The following is a 22,287-nucleotide window of genomic DNA, read 5'->3' as shown; positions in this document are numbered from 1 at the left end:
GCCTAGATAGGAACTGTTGGAGGTCACTTCCTGGTAGTTCCGCACATCTGCTGGCGACAAATAACCTGTGAAGTCAGTGTTACTTCTGCACCAAGTAAGGTGTTTGTTTTTACACTGTATCTTATTGCTTTGCAAGTGCATTATTAATTTTTTTTAAATCCCCAAGCAGGTAAGTGACCAAACCCTGCAGCTGCTTTGCCTCGGTTTCCCGCGTGGTTTACATAACTGGAACTGTTGGGGAAAAGTGCTGTTGTAAGATATCATGGTTCTAGCCCTTTAGAGCTCACTGCCATAGATCCAATATACAAAAAGGCCCTGCTTCAGAGTGTCTTTTAAGGTCTGGTATGGTTCCTCATCCCCTCTTTACTTTTAAAACCAGATCTGGAAGGACCTGTGAAGCTTTCGGGCTGTGTAGCCCAGCCCAGAAGGAACCATGCACATGTTCTCCTTTTCCAGCTCTTTGGCTGGGCCACTGTCAGGAAGGAGGAGTGTTTCTGAGATAATTTTTGCTTGATGTTGATCAATGAAGCAAAGCAGAGAAGCTTTATAGTGAGTTTGCAAGTGGAAGAAAGATTTGGGCTTCTCCAGTCTTGTTACTCACAAGCTTTTCAATCTTTGTGGTGCCTGGAATTTCATGGCTCTGGTTCTGTGCATTGCCAGATCACCAATCATGATCTCTGTCAGATGTGGCCCATGGTAATGTTTCTGTTAAATTGCACGTGATGTGCTCTGGTTAATTTGGGGACTTTATGCTTTTATGCAAAATGTGGGAGAACAGATGATACTTGACCAAGCATAACGTTAGTGTGGCGTGAAGAGATGATCCCTGATTTAGCACAGAGCTTGTCATTACAGAGTTAAGTTGTTAACATCTGAGCAAATTTGAGCCAGCCAAGTGAGACAGTTTCTGTGGATGTTTCTTTTGGTAGAGTGTTGATTCAAGCATAGATGTGTTACTGTCCTCTCCTTCCTTCCTTTGCTCACGCAGCTTGGCGTGGCTGTGCAGCGCAGGTCAGGGAATCGTTTTGGTTGGAGACAGTTTTTTGACCCGTGTGAATTCCCAGTGGGGTTTACCACGTGCATATGTGCCTCCTGCCATCCAGGGAGAGGCTGCCAGAACTTGAGGGGGGTTGTATGAGAGGGCAGGGGATGAATCAGCTTCACTGGCACTCTCATTTGAAGAAACAATTGCAAAAATTATGGAAGGAGTTTATACTTTGTCCATGTTTTACATTGTGAAGCCGTGATGTTTCTGATCTGGCACTGAAACCCCTACCTCTGGACTTTATATTGTCATACTATGGCCAGACCAGTTAATTCACATTGACTCAGTGAAATTGAACGTTGCTCTTAAACAAACAAGCAAACCCAAACAAAAACCCACAACATTTGTTTGTTTGTTTGTTGTTTGTTTGTTTCTTGAGGGTGATACCAAACTTGGTGTCTGGGTACTTCAGAGGTTCTTGTTTTGCAACTCTTGAGATACTTGCAGGGAATATGAATCTGATTTCTTGTCATCTTCCGTGTTGCCTGAATATCTTTTGGAAAATAATGTTTTTCTTATCTGTCCTTAGCACTGAGAATTACAACAGAACAGGCTGTTCTCTTGGCTGCTACAGAAGATGATTGTTAGGGTGTAGCTTGAGGATACTCCTCTTCCGTCTCCCCCTCCACCAAATACTCCCCCATGATTTGAGGAGCTCTCTTCTGACTAGTTCCTCCATCTGCTCAAGTGTTTCTCTGACTCCTCTGTGAATTAGACCATTCTGCTCTCTTTGGGGGAAGTTTTTCTCTTTTTAAGCCTGAACTATTTCCATGAGCTGGTTCATGGTATTACCCCACGAAGAGTGGTAGTGGATGCAGCTGGAATTACATAGGCTCACAACTTTGCTACTGCAGCTAGTGTTTGTATGGCTACATCTTTGGAAACTGAAGTGGCAGAGGAGACAATGCAGACACTATGCTTTGTGCCCAGAGGCCTTTGAATCATGCTTAGATATCTCATGAAGAGCACAGATTAAAAAAGTGGTTCTCCATGAATGTTTAGCATACGCTTGTCCTGCTGGAAGCTGGATGAGGTTGACTTAGTGAACCTGAAGGGTCAGTGCCACATGCAAATGTGCCTAAGTTACAGCTGGGATATTGGGAGTGGATTAATTGAAACTGTTTTTTTTGAGCTGCCATATAATTGATTTCTAACAACAGAATTGCTTCTTCTTTATCCTCGGGGTAGTGCTTTGGAAGCTTAATTTTATTTCCAGGATTCTCACAGTCTCTTTTCAAATCTTGTTTGTACACAGTCTCCTGCCTTACCTTTAAGCTGGCATCCCTAGTAGCAGTTATTTCAGCATGGCACAGCTCTTATCTAAGAGCAACCCATGAAGTGCAGCTGACACCCGTAACCACCCTGGCAAAAGGACCAGCAGACTCCTGTCTTTGATTTTTACCACAGAGCATCTGTGAGTGAAAACAGCCAGTGGTGCTGTGAGGAACAGAAAGAAGGACACTGACAATCTAAAAGTTGTGTTCTTTCTTCCGTTACATGATTCTTTGCTGCCTTCTGTTTCCACTCCTTTGGAACTTACACTTTTACTGGGAAAGGTACCATATGCACCATTTGTGCCTCATGCAGTGCTGAGATCTTCAGTCTTTAGACCGTTGCTGTGAGGCAGAATACCTGCCTTCTTCCGTGGTAGAGGGGAAACATTTGGGAGCACACTTGGCCATCATGAACTAGTTCAGAAGTTAATCGAGCCCAGGACCTACCTTGAGCAGCACTGGCAATGCAGGTGTTGGGAGGTGCATAAGAAAGCAAGCACTTTTGATAATTCTTCCAAACACTGTGGAATCTCTAGTGATTTGCTTTAAAACCTAGTCTACTAATTGTTTCTGAAATGGGAACCATTTCATATCTCTAACATCTATCTTACCTTTTTCACTTTCTCCCATAGTTTTAGTATCTATGTCTTTAAGATATAGAACAGTGATCAGAACTTAATTATCTTTGAGACTTCTGTCCCTCTGTGAAATGTCTGAACAAAGGGTTCAGGAGTTAATAGAGAAGAACTAATGCATGGATAATGGAGTTGCATAAACCTTGTTTCACTAAAAATCAGGCAAAAAATGATATGAGATGGCTGGACAGGAATTTTTCCTCCCCCTGCCTTGACATGATAGAAAACAAAGAACAGAAGACCTCTGGGAAGTTCCAAATACCTTAACGTTTCAGAGTTTAAATTGGATCAAGCAACCGGCAGTTTAACCAAGCAAGTTGCATGTCATTAACTTTGATTTGTTTTGGTTTTTTACTTCAAAAAGATAGAGAATATTTCTTAGCTTGAGTAGATTTCTGCATGGTAGATACTTCAGTTTTTGTTTGTAGCCATTACAGCTCCTTCAGAAGTTTGGTGTTTTAGTGGTTTTTTTTTGTTGTTTAGGCAGTTGGGTTTTTTTGTTTGTTTGTTTTGTTGTAATAACTCTTGCTATAAGAGGAGAGCTTGCAGAGATAAACAGTTGTATCAACTTTTTTATAGGTCTGTGCATAGTCTGTAGTCCTGCTATGTGGACTTTGCCATGAATCCCTTCTCCTTTGGGCGATGGTTTGGGTAATATTGCACCTGGATTTTTGGAGGCAAGTCAGAAAAAGTGATACATAGGTTTCATCTCAAAACAGCCAAGTAACATTGGCTGTCCCTCTCTAGTTCTGCACATTTGGAAGAAAATGTAACATGAACATATTGTTTACCATGTTAGTGTGTAGATAATCCTTACTCAAGAAAGAAGAGCAAAGCTGTCTTGATTTAACTGGGGTACCTCAGCTTATCCTTGCTAAATTTACTGATGGTTTGCTGTTGATTGAACAGAGTGGAGATTTCTGCAGGAGATGGTGCTTGCTTTTGCCATGTCCTTCACTAATTGGTTATAGGTATTTCAGGTGTTTGTGTGCTTGGCATTTCCACACCTTTTTTAAGGAGCTGAGTGTTGCCCATAGCCTGTGCTGCCTCAACCTCAGCTTGCTGCACCCTGTGCATGCAGTAATCACAAATACTGCTGTCCTGTAAATAGAAATTGAGCTTGTACTGACAGTGTGTCTTCAATACCTTTGTGGATCCATGAAAGACATTTGCTTGTAAATACCTGTTTTGTGTATACTGCTAGATCTATTCGACCTCATAATTCTTTTAGCAACAGAAACAACTGTTTCGGTGTTGTCTTTCTGGTAATGAAAATATTGTGCTGGTAAGGCTGTCTCTGTTGAAACTCTGTCTGCTCTGTAACTAAACATTTCATCGTGTTTTCAACAGCCAGAAGGCAGTGGGACCTGGGCTCTGCCAGGTGAGATTGCAGGACTGGTGGCTGAAAGAAGTGTTGCCTCTGCAGCCTTCTCTTTCATGGGAATGTGGACCAGGAGGGATTGTATTATCCAAAATATGATGTCACTGATGGTTCAGGGGCCAAGCTGGTGAATAATTTAAAAACTGGATCTTAATGAAAGAAACTGGCTCAAAGTTGAATTGGAAACCTGGACTATGAGAGGCATATATTTCCCATAAGAGAAGTCATAAAGTAAGCAGGTCATCATAAGTTTATGCACTCTCTTGATGCTCATCTTTAATTCAGGGCAGCAGCTCTGTGGATTGGGCGGGGGAAATACACAGCTGTGAAGTTACTTCTTTATCACGTGTCTGGAAATGCACCTGTTACCCAACAGTGATAGTGAGTGTGGGAATGGAAAGGCTTCAGCCTCCCTTAAGTCCTGAGAACGTTTGTAGGCTGGTGAAGTATACAGTGTGTAAGACTTCCTGGGGGAAAGGTAGGGAGTATTCAGGCAGGTCAGTCCTCAGAAAGCACTTGTAGCTCGAAAGGCAAATGTGCATCAGGAAGGATAAAAATACTTTTGGGCATTTTTGCAACTTGATCACCTAAAAGCCTGTAAGGTTATTAGGTAGCTCAGACATGTCTAATCTTATAAATATATGACCTCTAGACAGTGTGTGTTCTTTATTTTGCTGTACCGCTTCCTGATTTTTCTTTCCGTGTACTGAGGTAGACATAATCAACAGCTGACATGAAGAAGGTAGAGGGGGAAGTTATTTTGCAATAATGTCTTAAAAGTATGCGAGAGCAAAAAGAAATTCTGTTATGTTCGTTGCTAATTGAGAACAATTATTTTACTGCCTTCATGAAAAATTTCCATCTTTTGTGGTCTGTAGGCTGCCATTCTAGTTTTAGCTGCTAGACCGCTGCAAATGTTCTTGTGTCTGTGTGTTCTTGCAGTTCAGTCAGTACCTGTGTAATGCAGCATTGCTTTCTAGCAAGTTGTGCACATTCAGGAAAAACATTACAGGATATAAAGGCTTTTTTTGGGTAGATTTATGTACGTGGGTACTTCTGCTCTAAAACAGCACAGGCAAGAGGAAGAACTACATCTTGAGTTTGAGTCAGAAGGTGATGTGTGATGATCCTTACTGTCTTGTGGTATTTCCATACTCCTCAGTCATTGTTTTAACCTTATCACAGATAACTCTGTAATGTGCATGAGCGATGCTGTCAATTGTGATCATGATGTGGATGCATGGCTGATTAATTTGGAGATCGAATTAATGTGTTGTGAAGGTATGGGATTGAAACTCCAGCCTCTCTTCAGGCAGTTGAGTGGTGAGGGGTTAGCTTCATGTGCTTTTTATGGTGATTGCTGCATATAGGCAGATGTCATCCTTGTGGGATGCAGAGCAATCCTTTTCTGCAGTTGTGTAAGTAGGAAAGGAAATAAATCAGCAAGGATAGACAGTATGTTGAGCTTGAAGAGTCTGACTTGTTTTGCTTGTTATCAGGCTCTACTTTTCTGTCCCTAGACCTTATTTTTTGTTTTAGTGAACTCTTCCTTCCTGTTCTTAGTAGGAGCTGAGATGCCTATCTCCCTGTTGCCTAGAGATTTGCTAATTTTGTCTCCTTCCCCATCCCCTCTTTCAGTCCAGGGCACAGAGACCCTGGCAGTTGTGCATATACAGGGTGTCTCTCATTGACAACTGGATTGTTGGGAGCCTGTGGAAGGTTTCTGTTATCTTGTGTATGTTTGTGCACATGCACCTGGGAGTAGTATTAGTTGGGTAGACAGTATGAGAAGTCGTGGTGTGGGAGGAAGCTGGAGATGAAGGGAAGTGCTACTCAAGGAGAAAGGTGGTGTTTTGGAGTGTGGGGACCAGTGCTGTGCCTCCTTTAAACCTCCTGTGCAGGAAACCAGCCTTTGTGGGTTTTGTTGCTCTTGGAGCAATTTTAGAGGACTTCTCTCACCAGCACAAGCATCAGTTTGGAGAGTGGTTTGTTGAACTTAAAATTTCCTTCTTGTAAATGTGGAAGAGTAATTCAAACAATTTTCTGTGCAGGATAGCATTTTAATTTTAGTTCAAGTATTTAAAATCTCTATGAAAAATGCAAATCAACCCCCTCTGATCTGCTCACGTTCTGAGTCATGTGATTTGCAGTGTGCTCTGCATTACTTGCAGAGGAAGAAGCCCTTTTCCAGGTAATTTGAGTAATGGGAAATAGGTCTCCATTAGTTGCATAGCTACTGGTGAAATGCTTAACATATTTGTGGGATTAGTCTAAAACATGGATGAGATGTACTGGGCTGTGGATTTGTGTCATGATGAAGTCATCAAGCCCTGGCCTAAGCACGCACCTCTACAGTGTCATGTGTCAGCTCCTGAAGCATCCCATGGGACAGCTTGGGCTCTGCCTTTCTGCCAGTTGGCTGGTTCCTGTGAGGTTGGTTTGCTGTTGGTCACACGGTGTGGGTTTGGGGATGTTCCTGCTGCTGACTGAGACAATGTTTAGGGGTTTTATTATTCAAAACTGTTGGATACCACTGTGAGCTCTTCTTTGGTAAACCATTCATCTGTGATAAGCTTTTTTTAAATCCGTGCCAGATTTTACAATCAATAAACTGTAGTTACGTGAAAAATTGAGTTAATGTTCACTTGAGGTATAAAATGTGTCTCTGAAAATATACACACGTACATGCACACAAAAAAAACTGATTGAAAATGATATGAGCTATGAACATTTGTAGCAGCCACTTGAAAACCATGGAATTCAAGACAAGGTTATATTTTCAAGACATAGATTGACATTTCCTTTAGTTTTAATTTTTAATTTTCAGGCATAGTGTTTAGAAAAGTAAGATTTTTCCATCTGCCTCAGCCAAAATATCTGAAGTGAGGAGTAGCTGGTTGTCTTAGGAGTTATTGGAGGGGTGGGGTGGGAGGAAAGAACTTATTCTTTCTTCACGTGTTGGAGCCTTCTGGTGAGAGGACATTGAGCTTGGAAGCACCTCAAAGCTTTTAACACCCTCCACTGCAGTGCCCTTGTAGGGTAGTTCTGCTGTGGAAGAAATTTCTCTTTACTCTGCTGATCAGTAAATTGCTTAATGCCCATCATTGTTATTTCAGTCAGCAGTTGTTATTGCTGAAGCTGCCAAATATCTGTTTGGTTTTGGGACTTTTGGTAGAGTTGGTCGTGGTAATGTTGAGCCTGGTGTTCCCTGTTTGATGCTCTGCACAGAGCCAGGGTTTGGGAATGGAAATTTAGTGTCTAGTTACTTGGGCGTTTTAACCATTTCTATGAACTTTCTGTTTTCTACAAACCAGAGGTCCAAACAGTATTCCTCATGTGAGATCATTCTCCAGTCTAAAGTCTGTAGGGATGTGACATTTAAGAGGAACCAACTCCTACAATTGGGAGGAAAGATTTGGAGTCGCTCAGATGCATGTTAACACGTGTGTAGATAGCTGATGATCAGTCTGAGAGGTCTGGAGGAGAGAGTGCACAAAAACTGAAAAAATCGGGTGTGCTATTTCAATGCTTTCTCAGCCCTGGTTACACTCTCTGGTTGGGTAACCCAAGATTTGTGCTGAGTACTGGCATTGCAACTTGTCACTTTTCAGCCAAGACCATGTTGAAACTTTGCTGTCAAGGTGTCTTTGTAACTCATGGCATACAGCCCATTTTTTTTGCAAAGACAAAAACTTGAAGAACAGATTTGTTAAAATTTGATGCTCTTGGGATTGCAACCCCTGGATTCCTGACTAGTGACCTCTCTCCTAAGGCAGCCCAGCCCTGTTAAAGGGACATGAGAGCACTTGAGTTGTTTGCAGGTAGTGCAAGCTGCAGCTTCCTCTGGGTCACTGGCCCGGCAGTCACTGCTGTGCTCTTGTGTCTCACGTAGCAAGTAGCTTGGTCTGTAAATCCAGGGAGACCTGTGGATAACAGGGAGCTGTAAGCAGTAGTCTAAAAAAATCGGTGTGTGTAGCTTGAGTAGTGTTACACGGGGAATTGGAAAAGCTGCACTAGGAGAGTTAAGGAGCCCCCTGAGCCCCCTTTTATCTTCAGGGTGACCAGGGAGACACCAAAACATTCACCCATCACATTTTAACAGCAGCAAAGGCTCTTGGGGGGATGTCTTCCTTCCTCTGGGCCTGGAAGGGAGGGAACAGTATCTCTACTTCCTACAGCCCTTTTAACAAGGATTTCAGGGAGATTGATGCTAACAGCTTTGGTAGTTGTCCCTATTTACAGAGGGCAAACACTGCTAAACACTCATTCATCCTGGAGCATCATGCTAATGTAGGCTATGCAGAAGATCACCTGAGGCGTGCCCAGAGGCTATGGGTGTTTTGCTCCAAACACAAATGAGCTGGGAGATCTGGAGGGAAATCGTCTTAGGTAGTCTTGGAAGGAATTCTTGTTAGATCTGTATGCAAGGTCAGCACCTTGTCAGCGGGGAGGTGGATTCAGCCCTCTCTTTGCCTCAGTTCAGGCTTAGGGTTTGGCTTCTGGAGTGTTGGGAGAGAGAGGCCAAGTCCATTTTGGACTCTGGAGTGTCTGTTTCCTTACCTGTAAAAAGCAGTGTTAAAGCGTTTGGAGCTCATTAATACCTCGAGTAATTTATATGGCACTCCTGGATGTTTCTGTGATTTTTTTAAAGGTGCTGTCTTGGGTGAAGAACTCGTTTTCTTCGTGTAACTTTAGATGTTTATCCTGCTTGAAAATATACAGGTATTACTGAACAGTTTGGATGGTTATATGTGGAGTTTGGTTGAGGCATTCTAGGATCATATAGGTATAAAAGACCAGGGAGTAGAGAAAAAGATGAGAGAGAGACAGAGTGAAGCTATTTGTATTCTAAGTAAATGAGCAGTAAGTGTAAACTGGGCTGGAAGGGGAGAGAAGGATCACGTATTGCTGCTGAGAAGTTTGGCTGGATTTTGTTAAGAAGAGGAAGCCAGTAAAAAAACAACAGGGTGGCCAAAGTGGAAATAATCTGATCAGAGAGAGAAGGACGATCATATGCTTTGCTTTCCAGGCTGACAGAGGTTTTGGGTTGATTTTTAGCAGTTCATATTTTAAAGAGTCTCTTTTTTTCTTTTTGTCAGATTATGTCTACTTCGAAAATTCTTCAAGTAACCCTTATTTGATACGAAGAATAGAAGAGCTCAATAAGGTAAACATTTTTTTCCCATCAAGTCTTTGAAGTTAATTGAATTTATGATCTGTTTGATTTGATTAAAATCAAAACAATTCTTTAGCAGTTCACTGGTAATTAGAAGCTTAAAAATACTTTTGTTCTCTGATAATTTTCTGGAATGCTTTAAGACCTTTTGTTCTCCTTTGGCATGAAAGGACTGAATGTCAATGGCAGGTCATTCTCAAGGTGATTATGCCCACCTTTAGGGCAGGAGATTTCTGAGGTTCTTCAGTTCCATGCCAGGATCGTGGAAGATGACGATAATGTAACAGTTTGCCTAGAGGATAGAGAGCTTTAGTTTGATCTTTCTTGGGGGAGACTCTTGCTCCACAGAAAGGTTTGTAGCTATTATCTCCTTCCTCAGACTTTATCTTTGCTGGTTGTCCTTTGGGCCTTTGCATTATTTCATCTGCCAAATGCCCTTTCAATGGATCCAAAAGGATGATGGTTTGTATGTGGGAAGGCAGCTGAAGTTCTCAGTGCTGAACTTTGACCTAGGTGAGGAGGTAAGACTGTTCTGAAGCCATTGGCTGTCCCCTAAACATGCCACTTCGTCGGGTTTAATACCAGCGTTGTTGCAGCCCATACAGAAGGTTTGGATTTGAATTTTCATTAGCTGACTAAAATTAAGTATTTTTCTTCAGCAACCAGTGATGGAAAAGCATGTAGTTCTAAAAGAGTTACTTGGAATAGAAAATGTATCAATTTGATGACAAATAAAGAACCTGAAGGTAAGGACATCCTTGTAAACCCTTCTTTATTTTTTTAGTGGAGGTCTTTTACAGAAATACCTTCTCTCATCCCTTAAAGAAACTCGAGTGAGTTCTTAAAATGTTCCCAGTGGATCCTTAGCCATGAGGTATCACCAGCTGTGCTCCACTTGTCACAGGGTGCAGATTTGTCAATCACTTCCTAGAAAGCATTGTTTTCCCCTCTTATTTTTCCTTTTCATTCTTCCCCATACCTTTAAAGAAATGAACTTTCAGCCTGGATCTCCCGTCTTGGTGCAACTCTTACCTGAGCTGTAATTTCTCCGACCTACTCTTTGAAATGGGTCTTTCAGGTTGAAATTAATCCTATATCTTGTCCTGCCTTTTTTCACTGAGTGCAAATGAAACCTGGATAATTAAATAAATCAGATAAATTTACATTGTAGCTCTCTGTGTTTTTAGAAGATGGCTCCTGCATTTGTATTTTAGTTCCTCAAAATTTGAAAGTTCTGGCATATTTAACAGAAAATGGTAGAAAAGTCTGCATGCTCTGTCCTAAAAGCTGTTACTCTGCAAGGAAAATACTTGTGCATTTATGTGTAGTCTGGTTGTTTTTTCTTTGTGGTAGGAAAACTGGTATTATAAAAGTTGAAACTTTTCCTTCATTCACAGCTTAGAAACGAGAATGTACATGAATTTTTGTTTCCTTGTGGACACATTGCTGGTTCACTAGCCTTTTTGGACACTTCCCAGCATGGAATTTCTGTTTTAGTCTTCTAGTTTCTGAAACTGTGTGCCTTCATTATGATTTTCCAAGACTCTTGAGCAGTAGGATACAATTCTTAAGCTACATTTTCGTTATTTGGTTTATTTTAGAGATAGTAAATTGTCTGGTGCTGTTACAAACCAGGAGGTTTATTTCCCCATGAGCTTGTAAAAAGCCAGTGCCATCTTACAAGTAATTGATCACCTGTGTAATATTAAGAGTTTAAAGAAAACAATCTTTCAAAAATTCAGACCTTTTTTGTGTGTTGTCACCAGTGTAGAGTTTATTGCCTGATCCAGCTTCCTTGGTTCTCCTTCTGGAATGACTTTTTTTTTTTTTTTTTTTTTTTTGGTATGTTGGTCATTGTTTAGCTTAGCAGTGCTGTCAGATAAAGAAAACCTTACTTGATTTCTTTTGTGAAAATAATAATGGCCTGGTTCTTTCTTGCTTTCCTACCACCCTGCAGAGTTTGGAGGACAGTCTAGATCAGAATTCTGTTGTTGTATTTCACGGTTTTTTATTAGGATTTTAAAGATGTATTTGAATTCCACTTAATGTAGGCATCACCTCAATAGTAGCAAAGTGGCTTTTTAATATGTTGTAATTGCAGGTAAGTGTGGGGGGGTTTTTTTTACCCCTTGAAACATCCGTAACCTAAAAATGGTGATCCCACAGAAACAATTAGGAGGGAAGGACCAAACTACCTGGAATTTCCCTACCCTGGAATGGATCATGCTGGAGTTTGTGTGTTAAATAACACAACGTGCAGATGGAGGTGCTAAAAGTAGATGCCGTGTAGCTCCTTTGCAAAATTCCAAATTATTTCTGCAGTTTCTAGTTGGTGTGAGCAGTTCTGCTCTTGATTAGTGATCAATTTTTTTCTTTTTTTTTTCCCCCTGTTTCAGACTGCCAATGGAAACGTGGAAGCAAAGGTGGTGTGTTTCTACAGAAGGAGAGACATATCAAGTACACTTATTGTATTGGCAGACAAACATGCAAGTAAGCTTGTTTGTGTTCAAATTAAATTGCTTCTATGCAAAATTGTCAAACTTGGATATGACTTTGATATTTGAATTCAAGTATCAGTCTTACTATTCATAAATGTCTTTTTTTCAGCAATTTGCATTACTTGTTCATCTGACTTCTCTGTCTTTCTAATTGCCCCCCCCTTTTGTTATTTTTTGTTTTTCCTTTCCCCTTTCCTTACACCTTTTAAAACCTCCTTTGTGTATAGTTTGATTATAGGGGGACAAGACAAAAGTTTTCAGTTAGAGCTGAGTAAAGGCATCATCTTATTTGCTCCAGAGAAGTGAATTTTTTAATTTTTGGAATGAGAAGGGAATATTCTCCCTGTCTCATATTACTTCTCATGAATTACTTGGTTTGGTTTGTAGATTAAAAAAACCCCTCAAACATTCTTTATAAGTAAATCAAATAGACTGATCAGAGGAAACCGACTTGAAACGTGGCCAGCTTGAAACCTGACTAACAGGATTTCTCTTTAAATTTCAATATTAGTATTTTTTTGTAGTGACATAGCTTTTGTCTGAACATGTTCAGTAAATACACTTCAAAAGCAGAGAATTTTAGGATCTCCTATCACTGTTTTGAATATTTCAAGTCCTTTTGTTCAGAAAAGCAGTGTCTATGCTGAGAGGAGACTTGAAATTTAGAACTTTTTTTTTGAGTATTGTGTTCTGATTTTTTAAAAAAGCATGAAAATATCATAAAATTCAAAGGGTTATTCATGCTACCTTACATCAGCCTCCCTTGTGTGTATACACTGTGTAACTAATTTCCTGGGGGGTTTTTTAAATTTTTTTTTTCTTATTTTACAGAATGTTGTGTTATGTAGGCGTGTAGTCCTCTCCCAGGATGATCAGAGGATGTGGGACACCTAGCTGAGTAAAGATGGAAGCTTATTTCTAAACAAGAATTTAGTGCTACAATTCTTTTTCAATTATAGAAACAGTTTTAAAACAGAGCAACATATTTACATGACGTTTGGCACTTTATGTGAGGTGCTTCCAGCCTGCTTGACTCCATTCCAATTGCCAGGGAGAATTAGATTTAGGTTTATTACACCTTCCTCTGCCAGTTCAACGTCCCTCTTGCCCCATCCTTGCAAGGTGATGGATACAGTACTAATATAACTCTTTCCAAAACAGACATATTGAAAGGGAGAAAAAGACTGAGCGGGTGGAGTTACAAAACTGTTTTTTCCTGTAAGTAGAGGAGTGTGTGAGATGTAGCTGTTCAGATTGCTTAAAATTTAGCAAAAAGCATGGACAGCCATATGAATCCTTGTAATTCAGAGCACATGCATAAATGAAATCAGATATGGGCATGTGAGAATTATGATTTAGCTGGCAAGCATTATTGTCTTTTAATGTGCTGCTTGGTGTATATATGAATAGAGTGATGTATATGTAATACAAATCTTACATAGTTTTACTGCATGGGGATTGATTAAATCAGATATTCAGTTTTAACAATGAATATGATATCTTTCTGTGTTCTCACTGCTGTAATGCCATTGGGGAAAACATGCAGCAAAACTAGTCCCTTCTAATAAATTTGAGTATTTTCTGTTGTAGATTGGAGTCTGTCCAAATAATTCCTCCATTGCTGCCATACCTTGAAGAAAAGGTCATGAGGCATTGAGATGGGGTTTGGCTGCGTGGCAGAATTGTGGTGGCAGGCAAAGCTTTTTTGATATCTCTTCAATACAGTAGTACTTATTTTATCTGAGAATCCTGAAACTCAATAGGAGCTTCACCATAAAGAACATGACTATTGATTCCTTCTTCTGTGTCTCACTTCACTAGATTTAGTAAAGGAAGCAGGTAGGAAGGATTCACAGAAACGCATGTCTGAGACTGGCAATGAAACATTTGAACCCATATAAATGCTCTTTGAATCTGCAAAGGCTGATTTCTCTTTGTGATTAGAAACTTAAATGGTTTTTTTTTTTAATGCAAACAGATAATTCATTGTTCATGTTCATATGTGTTTGAAAGATGGGAAAATTCTTCTATAGCACAATCCTATTAATGGAGCCACCAGAGACAGCTGAGGCTGCCTCTTAGGGTAAATTTCATTAGTAACTAACATTTTCTCCAGTATGTTTCTTTCTGGTGCAGAATAAAATTGCTACTCAATGACTTCCATTTATTTAGATAGATGTGCTGTTCTGTGGTTTCCATTCTTCCTAAGGAGGGAGAAGAGAGTAAAATGAAGCTTTTGGACAGCCATTAGTTCTTTACTCTGAAAAAAATATCTACATCTTGCATGATATAATGAAATTAAATTTTGTGGATGTTAAGATTCTAGTACAGATACTCCACACTGTCACTGACTTTGAATTCATTTCCATAAAGTCTCCTGTTGCCTCATTTTGATGCATTTGCAGTAGATGTACGTATCTGCATCGCTGATCTTTTAACTGCCTTTGTTCAGCTGATTAATGGAGCTTTCTGACTGCAGACATTTCTGGATTCACACAGTCTTCTGTTTAAGATGCCTTTATTTCAGACCTACTGTTGAGATCAGTGCAGTGAGAGAGCCAAGTAATGAGAAGATACGGCCAGAACGTGAACAGAAAAATTATATATATATATATATTACTCTTCCAATAAAGGAAGGAAAAAGGTGTGATTGTGAAATGAATGTTTTGAAGTTTAAAAACAAAAAAAACCACTTTAGGTTGTATGATCCATCAGATATCTAAAACAGACAAGTCTGAAATGTTGTCTTTTCTCATAAGTCTTTACACAGAGAAATGGATTGGAAGCACCTTATTCTGTAGTTGGTGACTGTAAATTAACACCTGATGTATGCAACCTGATTCTTGGATTTGATCTGTGATCTTACTATTTTTATCATATGATATAAAGCTTCTCTGGGCTGTCCTATAAATCTTTCAGCCTCATAATGTCTTCCATACATTGTTAGCACTTTTTATTCATAAGCCTTTTTAATCACCTCGCAAATTATTCTAGGGAATTTCTCCACCCGTTTCTGAAATCAACCTGCTTCACCAGTAGGAAACTGTTTAATGTTCTTACCCAGAGACTTCATAGTGGTTTAAGAGAGATACTGTATGCAAAGAAGATTGCAGGCAGGACTTGATGGAAGAGAAATGGGAAGGATACTTTACTCCTCAAGCTGCTGTTGGGTGCTGTCACTACATACTTTCTCTATATGTCTTATATAGTTTTTCATAATCAAGTTCATATTTTCAGCAGGATGAATACAGCTTCCTATACTCTCTTCTAATGATCTGCCCCCATCCATGTCTGGATACTTGTGGGTTGCCTTAGGACACAGTTTTCACTTCATAAAAATGTTTGTCCCAATTTGCAAAGCAATGAGTGACCAGTTGGAGAAGTGAATAGTTAGTGCTGGCTGGTTTGGCAGATTTATAGTTAGTTTTCAGCAGCTGATGTTTGGGTGCCAGGCACACATAGCAGAATGGTTTGGCAAGTGCCAAAGCTTCTGAAAATAAATGTCTTGTAGTGGTTAAATGTCACTGCTCGTTCAGTCTATGAGTTGCATGATACCTGCATGCCTAAACTGGTAAGGAGTCTACTGAGAATTTTTTTTTACATTTTAGATAACACCAATCTAAAGAAAGTTTGACCATAGCTTCACAATTTTTATTTTATTTCTTCCATTTTATTCCCTCTTTCCATTTTTTCCCAACACCACACTTGCAGATTTAAGAGGAGTCAAATTCATATATCCACTAATGACACTTCGGCTCTGTTGTTACTGGGAGGAGGAAACTGTGGTTTTTCTCTTTGGGAGCAGTGCAGGGAGGGAAGATACAATAAGCGTCCAAAATAGTGTCTGTTTTGCAGCCATGGCCACTATTGCAGGTAGCAAAGATGATGACAAGGAATATATGGCAGGAATCCTAGTGGGATGTCTTAATGATGTGGCAAACTCCTTCTGAAGTATCAAGGTATAAGGATTTTTAGTTGTTTAAGCTTTCATCATATTTTCTGTAGCTACAAATCAATATCTGGTTTTTGGTAGAGAGAAAATAAATAAGGCTAAGGCTTCATACAGACCATTTGAAACTGAACCTGGAAGAAGGAAACTGGTGTTGTATTGTTCATTTATTCAAGTGCAGCATTTCTTTAATTTCTTTCCAAGGTCCTTAGATGAACTGTTAGAGCAGCAAGAGTTACAACTTCCTTTGCTGCTGAAGGAGCTGTTATACAGGTCACCAGTGCTGGCTTTGCTGTGTTTCCCAATGTTTTGGCTCCACTTTTTTCCCTTACATTATTTTGTTAGTGATAACCTTGTTAACTAATTCTTCTGTTACTACAGACTGTCTCCCTAGTTGGACAGCCTAGTGTGCTCTCTAAACCTAATTTCTGTATCTTGTTTGCCTTTGTGCATTTCTGAATTCTGTCATGTAGCTGCTTGTAAAACACCCAGAATGCAGAGAAAGGGCTGATGCTTTCTACCTCTGATGTTGTTGAGAGCCCAATCTGATCTATGGCAAATTGCTATTCTTTCTAGTGTCTAGCAAATATTGATGCTTAATTTCACATCTCACACACCCAGTCATTTTAAATTACAATTACTGCCTCTTGGGTTTCTCCTGCCAACTCAAAGTTTACTCTTCCTAATTATTTTCCCCATATATGTTAGCTTTCACATGAGTCTTGCTGTTTGTGCCCAGTCTGTCTGTCTCTTGTTCCCGATATAAGTCATCTTCAGGCTTTGTTAATGTGCTATTAATGATTCTGTCATCAAATATCAAATAATACTTAATCTAATATGCTCCTTGCAGCATTCCACTGGCTGTTTCTGCATAGCTGATATATTACTATTTGTATTAAGGTTAAATGTGTAGTTTCAAATCTGCACAAGCACATCTATCAAACAGAGAGATTAATTTTGAAGTAAGGCTTCAGGAGAGCACTGAAGTCCCAATATACTGTACCTCCTGTATTCTCATAATTCCCATAGCACTTACTCTACAGTACTGTCAAAATGCAGGCAAGTCTTTCTGAAAAGATTTCTTGGATATTTTATAAATATATATATATTTTTTTTTTTAAGACTATGGTTCTTCTCATAGGCCACCATTCTTGAGGATGGAGTCTGCTTCACTTTGAGTGTCAGTGGGTGAGCTGTAGGAAGGTGAAATGCAGATGTGTCAGACAGACTTGACCTGGAGCTGTAGCTGGGACAGACCCTGTTGTGGTTTATACTCTGTTTTAATAAACCTTTGCTGTCTGTGCAGAGGTGGTGATGTGGTGTCAGTGGGGTGTGAGGTGGTATTGGTTAGTTTTTGTCAAGGTGCTTTTGCATGACTTCAGTGAGGTAGAGGTTCCTGTTCTGGATCCAGTCCTGTGTTCTCTCCTCCCTGCCTTGGTTCCAAATGCATTTGCCAGTTTCATTCTTTTCAGTGCTAAATCATGCCTGTGGAAAAGGAGAGAATATTCTTGTGTAGATTTGTTTGTTTGTTATTTCTTGGAATGTTCTTACCTCTGTCTCTCTGACAGTTTTGCCTCTGTGTGGGGGGAGTTGTTTGTTACCTGTAGAAACTCCTGTCTGTTTTTAAGAAAAAATATGTTGTGCTTTTTGATTTTTAAAAGGTTGTGCATAGCAGAGCTGGAGTAAGAACAACATGTGTGCTTCCCCCACCTGTATGTTATTACAAAAGCTAGACACATAAATAAAACACTAGTTGAAAGGCAAGCCTACCTGAAGGGGTGCAGTTCCTGGGATTAGCTTGGTTGTGCTGGTGCTTTTGTTTTGTTTGTGGATTTGACTGGCACGCAGCAGTTGACACACTTTCTGGAAAAATGTGATTTTTAAAAGCTCTAGGCTATCAAATATACTGAAGATATTAAGTATTTTAGGTTGCTCCTTATAGTGTTTTCCCTGCATTACACAGGGCACTGCTGTCATTCTCCAAAGCTGTTTTAAGTACAGGCATGAACTGCCTTTTCATTTGTGCATCCTTCAGTTTTCAGGAAAGCAAGCTTGGAACTTGCTGACTTGTTTGTGGATTGCTGCTGGTGTATTTATAGTGCAGGATAGCAGGCACAATATTAATTTTCAACTAAAACAGAATCCACTTCAGTAAATAAATTGCAGACCCATGAAACTGTGGCACAAATGTAAATTTGGTGTTCCAGTTCCCAGGAAAATATTAAAACCTAAGTGCCTGCTGCTGTATGCTTAACAGCTTGTGTGCTGTAACAGCTATTGTATGTTGCAGTCTGGTTTAATTATGCTACTATTTTTTTTCCTTCTTTGCTGGAGCAACCTACCTGAGGGGCAAATAAACCACAGGTCTTTTTTCAGGACAGTAAAACAGTGATAAATTGTGGGGAACCTGTAGGGTACATAATTTTCTGTCACCCCCTTTGGCATAATGTTGGCCTATTTAAAACTAAATGCAATTTTAGTGTGTTATAAAATGGAGATCTCTCATTTCTGTTTGCTTTATTTTTTTTTGATAACTATAAGGATTATAGTTAACTAATCTTAAGGGTATGTAAATCATAACTGTACCTGTGTGTGTTTCTGACTAGCAATGTTTCTTGGCAACAACTGTTGAATTAAGCTGCAGGCAAAAGTCTGCTCTTTGAGAGTAATGCTGCTGTAAAATTAGAGTTTTACAATTCATGTATGAGGCTTTACAACTCATTCTACTACAGTCTGGGAAACCTTTCCCATGGTTTTGCAAAATACAGTAACTGCCTTAATTTCTTAGAGAAGGAAAAGTCTGATATCTTCTTTCTCAGCTCATCATGGAGGACCTTTGCAGCTTTTTATAATGAGTATTTTACCTTTTATAGCTTTATTTTGCATAACTGGCAGAATACTTGCTAATGAACACAAAACATACGATTTATTTCTTACAAGAAGGATGCCTGGAGATGTTTTGGATCAGTTGTGTATCAGTGTGGATGTGATTTCATGTATTTACTTGGGCATACATTTAAGAACTGGTTGGATGGAAATTGGATGCCTTGAAGCCAGACATGGTGGATCCTGACTGTTGAAATGCTGGAGTGTTGCAGTTGAATGTGTGTGGTGGTGTGGTAGGGTAGAGTGGCAAGACTGGCCTTAGGCACTTGGTTACATTCCAGTTAATCTTGTAGCTGTGATCTATTGCCTGTGGTTGGAGTGAGGAGAATAAAATATATTCATTAAATAAACTACCCTTTTCAATGGGCATTTCCTGCAGATGCTGTTGAGGTCAGGATGGGACAGTGTGATATCCTGAAAGAAGAGTAGGGTTTAAGAGAACTGATGCCTGGAAAAGAGGAAAGACTTCACTTTTATTGCCTCACTCAAAGTGTGTCAGCTTCTGCCTGATGAATCTGCTGGTGCATTGGTGGTCTCAAAAAGCAGCTCTCTCCCCTCAGAACTTCTCTATTGGTAGCAGATTTGTGACTTCCAGCTTGGTGAGCCAGTGTGACTGTGTGAACCTGAGGTGATTTGATCCCAGTGGTGAATGAATAAATACGTTCTTCGCAGGCATCATTTCAATTATGTAATTGTTCAGTTGGCTGAAATGTGAGAATTCAGATGAAGGTAGATTTAATCTGGTTGTTTATTATTTAGCAAAGGTTTTAGAGCAGCTCATCTCGCTTGGCTCAGAATCAATTCTTGCCCTGTTCTTGATGATCAATTTTGTCTCTTTATAACTAGGAGAAATGGAAGAAGAGATGGAAAATCCAGAAATGGTTGATTTACCAGAGAAACAGAAGCATCAGCTACGACATCGTGAGTTGTTTCTCTCACGACAGCTGGAATCTCTGCCAGCCACACACATTAGGTAATGACTGTTTTCTTCCATCTTATTCAAAAATCAAATAGCATTGTTATTACTCAAGCATTCTTCAGTGGAAGATCAAGTTCTGTGTATAACTTCAGTAATACCATCTTGTGAATCACATGAGCATTTACGATGTTTTTTCATAAGATGTTTCTCTTTTTTTAGAGGCAAATGCAGCGTTACTCTGTTAAATGAGACAGAATCCCTTAAATCATATCTGGAACGGGAGGTAGGAACCATTTTGTGTATTGTAAAGCTTGAACAGTTTATTCTGCCACAATTTAGGATTGGTGCCTTTTTACAGGTTTTCTAGAAAGAGGATGGTTCTTTCATTTCTACACGTACTGTGCATTGACAGTGGGAAGCTTTAGGTCCCATACAGTTTGCATTCTGCTATAAAATTTTGTGGGTCCAGGGGCCAGACCTGGTGTTTACACCCCTGTGACAATAAGCTGCCTCTCCTTCTGTAAAGAGAGCCCAACTTGCTCCTTAGTGTGCCAGACTGAGGGTTCAAACCTGGAGGCTGATGCCCCAGCCAAGACAAGGTGGGAGATGCAGTAACTGTAGAAGGGGGAGCAATACAGCAAGCTGTGTTTCTATATATTTGCTTTATCCTGAAATCATACAGATTTATGTTAATATGCTTTAAGCTTGATCTTTGCCTCAGATTTGAGGAGCTTAGTTCCCTGTTCTTTGAGTTCACTGTTTAAAATACTTATCTGTAGTCCTTCATATGCCACCACAGACACTCAAATCCTTGAAAAACTGCTTGTCAGGTGATATCTGAGTCCTGCAGAAATTTACTCAATCTCTTTAAAGGTACCTCAAACCAACCACTTGAAACTGAATTGTCTTGAACAGTTAATCATCATTCAGAGTATAAACATTGGGGTTTACTTTTTCTAGGTATTTTGTTATATTAAAAATTGCTATTGTATTTTTTAAAAAATATATACCTTTAATTGTGGCCAGACCTCTGGCTGCTGGCTGTGTCAGACAGTCTTGGAATTTGACAATCTGGGAGCTTTACTTTGGGAGATTAGCAAAGAATTTCAGTATATTATTATTTGGATACTTCTGCAAGCAAATGATTTGCATTTGAAAACTTGAAAAGGTTATACAAGAAAGGAAATCTTATAATTAAAAACAGTAGGGTGATGGTCATTCCTGGCTTTTAACACAAGGAGAAAACAGGTCATTTTTTGCAAGGAGCATACTGTAGTCTCTCCCTTAGCTGGGCTTTCTTTTTAAATGCTTTTTTAGCTTTCTTTAGTATTTATTTAAGCATAAGATTAATTTTAATCTGATACTTTAGTTTAAGAGAATTTTAAACAAAGCACAGGGATTAAGTAGTCGAGTTTCTCTTTGGAATGTGAAACCAAAAAAATCTTGGGTCTGCTGAAGGCTGCCAAGTGGCAGCGCATCAAACAAGGGACGTTGTATTCAGCAGTGCTTGTAACCAGTTAGCAGCCTGGGATATGCCAGTTGGAAAGCAAAAGTTAATCAAACTGAAATCGGTTTAGATTTTCTAGTACCCAACTTTTAAGTCGTGTTTGCTCTCAATTGCTCCCCACGTGATTTCATTATCGCTGATGTTACAGGTGGGTATGCTGAGACAGAAGGGAACTGCCTTCCTCTAATTGTGCAACTGCTCCGTTGCAGATGTAGGCACACAAAGAGATTTTTTTTTTTTTTCATCCTTTTGAACTCTCAAAATGCAAGATGAGTGACGTGGGTTATTTTTAAAGCTGAGCAGGCACTTGGAAATTTCACAGAACGAGAGAGTTCCCTGAATGTGTCCTGTCACTTAGCATGGCATTTTGCTGTGGTGCAAAGTAGCTTGGACAAATGGTAAAAAAAAGTTCAGAACACAAATGTGCTTGGGTGGAGGGTAAAGAGATTAAGAAAAGGAGATAGTTTGTTGCCTGATAAATTCCTAACACTGGATGGTATTGTTTTGAACTGTTTCTTCTTTCCCCATGCCTCCTGTTCTTATTCCATTCTTTGCTTTCAAAATGTTTCAGGACTGTTGTTTTGTTCTGTTTTAACATGGCTGCTGTCAATAAAGCCTAAGCAGTTCCAGGGAATCTGTCATTTGATTTCTTAAATGTTATGGCCAGTAAAAGTAGGCTTTCAGCCCAAGGGTGTCTGCCTTGAAGCAGGTTAAGCACACAGACACAAATTTTTAGCGAGATAGTAAGCATAGCAAAATTACATTTATGTTATCTCTATTTTCTTCCTTCCACCCTCTGTCATCTTTCTCAGGAAGATTGCCTTGTTACATTTGAAAAGCAGGCTGAAGGGGACCAGCATGGACTTTTTATTGTGCCTGGTAAAACTGGGTTTGTAGCAGGAGTGAGGAACAGGAAGAAAGAGGAAAAAAGAAAATAACTGGAAAACCTGAATTTTCTGTAGATACCAAATTCCCATGGAGATCAAGAGAAGGGCATAGCCAATTATGGCAAAAGCA

General features: G+C 39.7%; 1 protein-coding gene across 5 annotated transcripts in view; it reads left to right on the top strand.

Moving 5' to 3' along the window:
- MTA1 (metastasis associated 1) overlaps nucleotides 1-22,287 on the top strand; it is a 77,278-nt gene that overhangs the window by 5,744 nt on the left and 49,247 nt on the right. For all 5 annotated transcript variants that reach the window (XR_004358516.1, XM_032696315.1, XM_032696316.1 and 2 more), the window contains exons 2-5: nucleotides 9,435-9,502; nucleotides 11,908-12,001; nucleotides 19,691-19,817; nucleotides 19,983-20,046. Coding sequence is in view for 4 of the 5 variants with exons in the window: in XM_032696315.1 (XP_032552206.1) it covers nucleotides 9,435-9,502; nucleotides 11,908-12,001; nucleotides 19,691-19,817; nucleotides 19,983-20,046 (353 nt within the window). In the remaining variant the exon portion in view is untranslated. The remainder of the gene's footprint in view (nucleotides 1-9,434; nucleotides 9,503-11,907; nucleotides 12,002-19,690; nucleotides 19,818-19,982; nucleotides 20,047-22,287) is intronic.

The sequence above is a fragment of the Chiroxiphia lanceolata genome, chromosome 9 (assembly GCF_009829145.1).
Source record: "Chiroxiphia lanceolata isolate bChiLan1 chromosome 9, bChiLan1.pri, whole genome shotgun sequence".
In the NCBI taxonomy this organism is placed as follows: domain Eukaryota; kingdom Metazoa; phylum Chordata; class Aves; order Passeriformes; family Pipridae; genus Chiroxiphia; species Chiroxiphia lanceolata.
The sequence above is the reverse complement of the archived record's forward strand: the minus strand, read 5'-3'. Positions and strand labels throughout refer to the sequence as shown.